Below are 9,220 nucleotides of genomic sequence, written 5' to 3'. Positions count from 1 at the left end.
GAGAGATTGTGTTTCTTAATTTCCTTTGATGAGGTCTAGATTCTGAAACTGCAGTACCATTGAAATGTATATGTACATTGGAGCAATTCCTGATACTATGAAAACTGTGAATGGTCAAAAAGACTCGAGGGGACATTTGTGAAATATTGTGCACATGGAAAAAAATAGATTCCTTTCGTTTTGTTTTAAACTGTATGGTAAAAATGAAATAAACTGACAAAAATCCCTCTGTCCCTGTAAATGCATTACACAACAAGATGTCATTCTGTACATAGCAATGTACAACTATTTTTAAAATCTTTTTTTCTTTTTCCTTTTATATAGAAATGTCTATTTATCTTGTTCCCAGAATGCAATGGCCAAGTGATAGAGGTGGCATAGAATTCGGAGTTCCATTTTGTTCTAGGGGTTTTACATGGTTGGTTTTTGTGGCCTGCAGGGATGTCACAGGACAATCGTGTATAAAGGTTTTCTTCTTATGGACACTTAAACATTTTAAAGTACTTGTCACACTAAAATGGAGGTAAGACAATAGGAGTTTAAGTATCCTTATGATCCAGTATTTATTCTTAATAAATAAATTCAAAACTTGCATGTTTGTGGCTTTAACCTCTTCATTGTTAGAAGAACATATCTCTCCCGGTGCAAATGAATTTCCGATTATATTGTGGAAATCTTCCAATGCTCCTCCTTGGAAGTGAAATTGTCTTTCTTGGTCAGTTTGGATGTGCAGCTAAATGGTCATTTGAAAAGTAGGCTTCACACATTGTGTTAGTAAAGGCCCTCTTGTCACTGCAGTCTGGGATTTGGCAGAAAAGTAACAAAGAATGTCACAGAAGTGTGGATGAAATGTCCTCTATGCACACTGCTGTTCATTAGGTAAAGTCACTTTAGAAGTGCAGTCCAGCCATTTGCTCTGTACAGTATGCAGAGGAGCCTCTGAGTAAGAACTTTCCTGCTTTTAAATATACAACTAATTTATAATCCTTATTGTTTGGACAGTGATAGTCCTGCGCTGCAGAGGCTTAATCCATTGGTGTTTATCACACGCTCATTGTCATGCTGGGTGAGTACTGTGAAGAGAGAAAAATAAGACAAATATAAAATTTGCATCTGGAAATGGTAAATACAGAGAAAACAGCTATTGTTGGTAGAGTAGAAATTCATTTAATTGTTTCACAGGGTAAAATTACCCTATAAATAAACCTATGAAAGGCCAGGGGGATTTATCTACATAATTGAAAAAGATTAATTTATCATAAGATTTCCTTCCGTTTTTGTTGTAAATTCAGAAAAGTGAACTGTACATTTTGATATGTTGGGGCGGTCTTATGGTTTTATATCTGAGTGTTCTTATACACTTATAGAGATTTGGCCCAGTGGCTTTGCAGATCACCTATGAGGTACATTATATTGGCTCTTTAATATAAGGTACACTATATTGCCAAAAGTATTGGGACGCCTGCCTTTACATACACATGAACTTTAATGGCATCCCAGTCTTAGTCCGTAGGGTTCAATATTAAGTTGCCCCCCCTTTTGCAGCTATAACAGCTTCAACTCTTCTGTGAAGGCTGTTCACAAGGTTTAGGAGTGTGTCTATGGGAGTGTTTGACCATTCTTCCAGAAGCGCATTTTTGAGGTCAGAAGGACTGGCTCGCAGTCTCCTCTCTTATTCATCCCAAAGGTGTTCTATTAGGTTGAGGTCAGGACTCTGTGCAGGCCAGTCAAGTTCCTCCACCCCAAACTCGCTCATCCATGTCTTTATGGACCTTGCTTTGTGCACTGGTGTGCAGTCATGTTGGAACAGGAAGGGGCCATCCCCAAACTGTTTCCATAAAGTTGGGAGCATGAAATTGTTCAAAATGTCTTGGAATGCTGATGCCTTAAGAGTTCCCTACACTGGAACTAAGGGGCCAAGCCCAACCCCTGGAAAACAACCCCACACCATAATCCCCCCCTCCACCAAACTTTACACTTTGCACAATGCAGTCAGGCAAGTACCGTTCTCCTGACAGCCGCTAAACCCAGACACGTCCATTGGATTGCCAGACAGAGTACTCTTGTCTGTAATAGAGGTAATGCTTAAGTGGAATTCTAAGTTCAACTGCCCTGTATAGTTTTCAAAAGGGTGTTTACTGAAAGGAAAAAATATAACAACTGATATCCTGGACACAACTATTGAGCCATGGCCACGTACCCATGTAGTCCTCCTACCTTCAATAGCCTCTTACTGTGAACTACTTTATTGATGCTCAAATTGGCATATATTGTAAGCCCTCCCATTTCTAACTGATATTACATAGCTAGAAATATGAACGCCTTACGCTTTCACTTTGGAAGGGGTTTAGGAAGTTCCCGGCCATCTCTCCGTCATCTCGAGGTGTTCCCGGAGGGTTGTTCATCCCTGCCATGTTATTTGGAGAGTTCTACAAATGGTGCAGAAGGTATATGTTAAGTATGTAAGCATTTGTGCTCTGGCACGTCTATACATGTCTCACATATATTAATTCTAAATATGTTTTTTTTTTTACCACTCTAATAACACATGCTATAAAGTACACAAAATCTGTGCTCCTATTCCCTCCTACAGCAAAAAGTGAATAAATACTCTAGAAAATCTCAATACATAAAGTGCACTGTATACCTATAAAACAAATATACATAGAACATACAAAAAATATATCTATATAGAAAAGTTCTTAAGTGTTAAATGTCCATGAAAAAGTCCCCTGTCAAAGCCACCACTTCAGTGATTTATCCACAAACAAACTAATATATCCCTTTAATGGCAGTGGAAAAAAACACCCCTTTCTGGCCATATCCATGGCAGTGCTGACAATTAGGTTTAGATCCAATTACCCTAGTTGACAGGAACAAAAGGGTTAAAGTAAGACATAACCCCCTGTATAAAAGCCCCTCCTCCTGCCGACCTTTTCAGTCTTTTTTATTCCTGTCCCCCCTAGGACAGGTTTGTTCTTAACTTATGTCAAGAAGTTGTTTTTTTGCAATGTAGTGGCTTTAGGGGAGTTCAGCCTCTCTTCCCTGAGAAGTCCCCGAGACACACCCCAGAGCAAGGGTGTCCCCTTAGGGAAAATAATCATGCTGGACTCTGTTGAGAAAGAAGTCTGGAAGGCAGATGGCTGGCTGGTATGTTTCCCCCATTGCCATAATCATCCTTAGTCCCTAATGGCCTCTGCTGCTAGTGAGAGAACAGGTACTTACCTGCTGGTTGGAGCGGCATGTCGTCAGTCGTTACAGGCTCCCCGCCGTCTCCTCGGTCACCGTTGTATGGGCAGTCACTGCTTCATGCCGCTTCTGCGCATGCGCCGAAGTCTGTTGCGGTGACGTCATCGGCAGATTTTCAACGCTAAATTTGAAATCGTTTGTAAAGGACAGCAGATAGAGTGCTGCAGTTTCTATTAGACAGAGCCTCTGGAGATTTAACTATGGACAGCATGTCAGTGGAGATGAGGTAAGCAGGGCAATTGGAAAAAAAGAAAGAAAAAGAGTGCACCAGCTTCCTTTTAATGGACGGTTCATGTCTCTGTCTAGCCCTGTAGGTATAGAATCTTCAGCATCCTCAGGGAAAAAGAAGGAGAAATCTGCGAGATGTCAAGCTTTGTGATGACAAAGCCATGACAGGGAAGAAGCTGTGTGGGAAATGCCTTAGAGAGAGGCAGCCGCCACTTGCAAATCACCCGACATCCTGGATCTCATCCAGCAAGCAGTAGCTAAAGGAGTGAAACAGGCCGGGCATTCCCATAAGAGACGAAGAGTCAGCAAGAGCACAGAACATAGTTCCCGGTGGGATTCCTCAGAGTATACGACAGAAGAGAGGTGAGCATTCTTCAACGCAGGGTTCATTGGAACCCAAGAGGATTGATGCTCTTATTTCCATGGTACGCAAAACCTTAAGTATGAAAGAGCAGGAGGAAGTTCTGTCTCCCTCAAGCAAACACTTTATGGGGCAGAGACGGAGTCGTCCGTCCTTTCCGGTGAGCAAAAATCACCCAGAAACGTATTAAAGAAGAATGGGATAAACCGGAAAAGAGAATGGGATCAAAGGGGAGATTCTCCCGCCTTTATCCTATTACGGATACCAATGCTGGTACGTGGCACACAGCCCCCAAAGTGGATGCGGCTGTGGTGAGATTGGGGAAGCATATGTCCTTACCAATAGATAACGCAGGTTCGCTCAAAGATTCGATGGATAGCAAAATGGAGCACAATTTGGTGAAAGCTTATACGGCTTTAGGAATGGGCCTCCAGCCTGCGGTGGCCTTGTCTTCTGTGTACAGAACAACTAAATTATGGATTGAGGATCTGGAAGAAGATATGAAAAAAGGAGTCAGCAGACGCAGGCTCTTGGATAAAATTGAGGATATTAAATTAGCAGCGGAATTTTCTACCGAAGCAGCGGATGATCTCATTCCGTCCCTGGCGAGAGGTATGGTATCCTCAGTTGTGGCTCGTCGAGTGTCATGGCTCAGATCATGGGGAGCTGATTCTTCTTCAAAGAATAGCTTATGTTCCTTAACATTTCAAGGTGACATGCTCTTTGGTCTAGAATTGGATAGCTATATCAAAAAATCCATCGAGAGCAAGAAAGCCATACTACCGCAGGAAAGGAGAAATAGGCGGAGCTATCAGGAAGGAAGGCCTCGCCAGAGTAGTAGTTCCTTTCGTGACTCAAGAGCCTACAAACCTGCCAGGTATTCTAGTCAATCACCACCATGGAGAGGAGGATCTGGCCCTTCCAGGAACGGAAGAGGAAGAAATCCAAAGAACTTTAGGCCAGAGCAGACCTTCTGATGCTGTTGATCCCGGAGACATGAGGGTGGGTGCAAGGTTGCAGCTATTCTCATTTCTCTGGATGGATACGATATCAGACGCTTGGGTGCTGAACGTAATCACCAAGGGATACAAACTGGAGTTCCGAGCCTTTCCACCAAAAGGCAGGTTCTTAGTGACCAAACTTCTCGGGGATTCCCTGAAAAGGGAGGCTTTGCTGAACTATGTATGTTCCCTGGTGTTCCAAATGTCATATTGGAGGTGCCCAGGTGTCAATAGTTCGAGGGATTTTATTCCCAATTATTTCTAACTCCCAAATCAACAGGGAGTTGGAGGCCGGTTCTGGACTTGTACCAACTCAACAGGTTTATACAAGTCAGGAAGTTCAGAATGGAGTCCCTCCGGACGATAATACAAGTGGTCCGACCAGATATGTGGATGGTGTCCATAGATCTAAAGGATGCGTACTTCCATGTTCCCATTGCCCAAGATCAGCAGACATTCCTAAGGTTTTGTGTCGATCAGAGACATTTTCAATTCAGAGGAATGCAATTCGGGCTCAGCACCGCTCCAAGAACGATACGGAAACAGGGTGTGATAATCTTTTATTATCTGGACGATATTCTAATTCTGGTGGACTCCGAAGAGGAGGTCATCTCAAACAGGGATATCAGCCTGAGCACCCTGAAGGAGTACGGTTGGCTTCTGAACATGGAGAAAAGCAACCTGGTTCCAGCCCAAAGAATGGTGTACTTTGGAGCGGAATTCAATACAAAACGGGGTTCTGTACAACTGTCCAAGGACAGAGTACACAAGATGAGGCAGAAGGTATGGACATTCCAAAGGAGTACACATGTCACGGCCAGTTGTTTAATGAGTCTACTGGGCTCCATATCTTCAACCATAGGCCTTACTCGGTGGGCTCAATGGAACATGAGGATTGCACAGAATTCCTTTCTCCAACAATACAGGTATCGAGACAAGAAGCAGTGGATCAGCGTTTCTCACAGGGTCAAGCAATCCCTGAGATGGTGGTCCCAAGAAGGGAACTTACGAGAAGGGTACCCATTGGGGAGCATTCCATGGGTTACCATTACGACAGACGCCAGCGGTTCAGGGTGGGGAGCCCACTTGGACAGCCAATACACACAGGGAGTGTGAACTGGGTGATGGTGAGACAAATGTCCAATCTGTTGGAGTTGCAGGCAGTGTTCCTGGCGCTCCGCCATTTCCAAAACCAGATACAATTCAAATGGGTTAGAATAATGGCAGACAATGCCACAGTGGTATCATACATCAACCACCAAGGAGGCACAAGGAGTCGCAGCATGATGCGAGCAGTAGTTCCTCTCATGATATGGGCGGTACAGAATGTGCAAGGCATGAGAGCAGTTTACTTGCCGGGTCTGGAGAATCAGGTAGCGGACTATTTGAGCAGGAATCAGATGGATCCCACGGAATGGTCTCTCTCAAAGCAAATCTTCAACAACCTGAGGTGGAAATGGGGCAATCCACAGTTCGACTTAATGGCTTCCCACAGAAACTGCCAAGTCAGCAGGTTTTTGTCGAGGGGATTCGATCGCATGGTAGAAGGCCAAGACGTTCTTTCCCATCCATGGAATTACGAACTGGCGTATGTTCTTGCCCCCTTTGCCATGATCATGTCGGTGCTCCAAAGGATACAGAGGGAGAAAGTAACGGTGATCGCCATAATCCCCTATTGGCGAGAAGACCGCTGTTCCCCCTTCTGATGTCTCTCAGCATTCAGGAACCATGGCAGATTCCAGTCACGCCAGATCTTCTATATCAAGGGCCGATCCGGCATCCCCATCCACAGCGTCTCTGTCTGACGGCATGGCTGTTGAAAGGAAGAGGCTGAGAAAGGCAGGTTTCTCCCAAGGAGTCATTGATATGCTCTTAAAGTCCAGGAAGAGGTCCACTTCCTCAGTGTATTATCGAATGTGGAATGTTTTTTCCATGTGGGCTAAAAATAGCAACGTGGACCTTTCCCAGCTCTCTTCTAGATCCCTTTTGGAGTTCCTGCAAACAGGTCTGGATAAATGGATGAGCCTCAGTTCCCTCAAGGTGCAAGTATCCGCTATCACTGGGGTCAGATGGACTCAGAACAAGAACGCCTCGAGATATCTGAAAGCTGTGAGTACAGTCAATCCTCCTGCTAGGTCTCTTTTTCCATCCTGGGATCTCCCTCTCGTGTTGGGGGTTCTCTTGGGACCTCCTTTTGAGCCATTAGCTTCAATTTCTATGCAGCTGTTATCCTATAAGACTGTTTTCTTAGTAGCTTTAGCTTCTGGTAGGAGAGTTTCAGAATTACAAGCCTGTGGTTCTGATGAACCTTTCCTCAGAGTATGTTTTATATTTACCTTCTATTCTGATCTTAATAAATTTGTCTGCACCAGGAAAGGCACCCCTTGTTTGTGTTTGAACCTTTCCTCATGTTTCATGAAGATAGGGTAGTGCTGAGGACTGTGCCTGGATTCCTACCAAAAGTGCATACCAAGTTTCACGTGGATCAAGATATCGTTCTGCCTGCTCTCAACTCAGCAGGGAGAGATGGCTGTTTGGACTTAGTCAGATGTCTGAGAATCTATGTGGACAGGTGTAAAGAAAGGTTTGGCTGCAGCCAAAACTACTTTAAGCAGATGGATCGTGGGCATCATCATCAGTGCCCATCAAGCGGCAGGAGTGTCTCCGCCGGATGGCATCAGGGCTCACTCCACGAGAGGCATGTTCACCTCATGGGCAGCAGCATCCGGAATTTCGGCAGATCATATCTGCAGAGCGGCTACGTGGGCGTCCAAATATACCTTTATTAAGCATTATAGACTGGATGTCAGAGCCGCAGTTAATGACCAGTTTTGTAGAAGTGTTTTGCTTTCTCGACATGAGGTCGCGTAATAAATTTTATTGCATTATATTGCTTCTGTGAAGTTGTGTTCCGCCCTTACTTTTTGGCTTGGGTAATCCCCAATTGTCAGCGCTGCCATGGATATGGCCAGGAAAACGGAAAATGTAATCATACTCACCGTAATTTTCTTTTCCTGGTTATACTCCATGGCAGTGCTGAGCTCCCACCCTAGGGAGTTTTTAGCTTGTTACTAGACTGAAGAGGTCAGCAGGAGGAGGGGCTTTTATGCAGGCGGTTATGTCTTACTTTAACCCTTTTGTTCCTGTCAACTAGGGGTAATTGGATCTAAACCCAATTGTCAGCGCTGCCATGGAGTATAACCAGGAGAAGAAAATTACAGTGAGTATGATTAAATTTTCAATTTTTCCGTGCTGTCACTACTCTCCCATTTCACTCACCGGATGTGACGGACCATATGTAAAAGACTAATGTGTGTGATTGCATGTGTGCGCATTATGGGGTTTATGTGTATGTAGGGAGGTGAGTACAGGATGCTTATTGTGCCTCTCATACAGTAAACCCATTGATTTACTTACTATGGGAAAATTACAGATTAACTTGAATTAGATCTGTGCAGAATTATTTGCTTATATGGCAAATACATAATGGCTGAGCTAGTCAGCACTGTTGATGCATCTTAGAGACCAGGCAGTGCAGTAAGTTCAGCATACTGAGAGTACTGCATACTTTTAAAAAAATATTTCTGTAGGTACAGAGAGAAAGTAAAGTGGCCATATGGGACCTAGAAGCATATAATGCCTCTATTGTTTTAGACACAAAGATATAGATGTATTTTAGTAGTTTGAGTCAATATGTTAGGACAAGCATGCAGCCATATTAATATCAGACTTCCTGATCTATGTATTTGTGTGTGTAATATATATATTGTGGCAGTGTAAGCCAATGCCACGGTGGAGGATGGCGACCTTGGCACCCAGGACTCTCAGCCAAAGGGGCTGAGAGGGTTCAGAAAGTAAAGCAGGTTATAAGGAAGAACCTGGCTTTTCAGGTTATTCCAGGTTTTCCTATTTGCAGCTGGGATCTGGAGCTCTGGAGATTTCGTAGAGCTCTGGGTGGGATGAGATCTCCAGTCCTGGGGCCAGGTGTTGCAATGACCAGCCTGGGCTAATCAGGTGGCTGAGAGCAGCCTTATCAGGAAGCCAGCCGAGTGCACAGGGGAGTGTTGGAGTTGTGTGTGTGCAGGGAGCACACGGACACAGACCACCTCGGGTGCATGCTAGATGCACACGGAACAGCCAGGGGTGGCTGGGAGAGGTCAGGAAGGTCGGTGACCCTAGGACCTGCGGTACAGACTGCTAAGAGAGCAGAGTGAGGGCTCACGAGGGGTGAGCAGCGTGAGTGTCTTGAAGCTGAGGAAAGCTACAGAGCCATAACAAGGACTGTCTTATGTTGCTGTTTCAAGCTATCTTGTGTTTGCCCTTTTAATAAACTGCATTCTACTTGATTTACCTGGACTACAGTGGAGTGTCCTTGTTACAA

The 9,220-nt window shown here is 44.4% G+C and overlaps 1 protein-coding gene across 1 annotated transcript in view; it reads right to left on the bottom strand.

The window, feature by feature from the left end:
- Positions 1–1,043: 1,043 nt before the first annotated feature.
- Positions 1,044–9,220, bottom strand: part of SSBP4 (single stranded DNA binding protein 4) — a 372,115-nt gene continuing 363,938 nt past the window's right edge. Inside the window, exons 17-18 of the mRNA XM_018557491.1 lie at positions 2,328–2,429; positions 1,044–1,073 (exon numbers count right to left, since the gene is read on the bottom strand). Coding sequence (XP_018412993.1) covers positions 1,044–1,073; positions 2,328–2,429 — 132 coding nt within the window. The remainder of the gene's footprint in view (positions 1,074–2,327; positions 2,430–9,220) is intronic.

Source organism: Nanorana parkeri, unplaced genomic scaffold, assembly GCF_000935625.1.
Source record: "Nanorana parkeri isolate BGI_ZX_2015 unplaced genomic scaffold, ASM93562v1 scaffold286, whole genome shotgun sequence".
Lineage (NCBI taxonomy): Eukaryota > Metazoa > Chordata > Amphibia > Anura > Dicroglossidae > Nanorana > Nanorana parkeri.
This window is presented reverse-complemented; position numbering and strand designations above follow the sequence as displayed.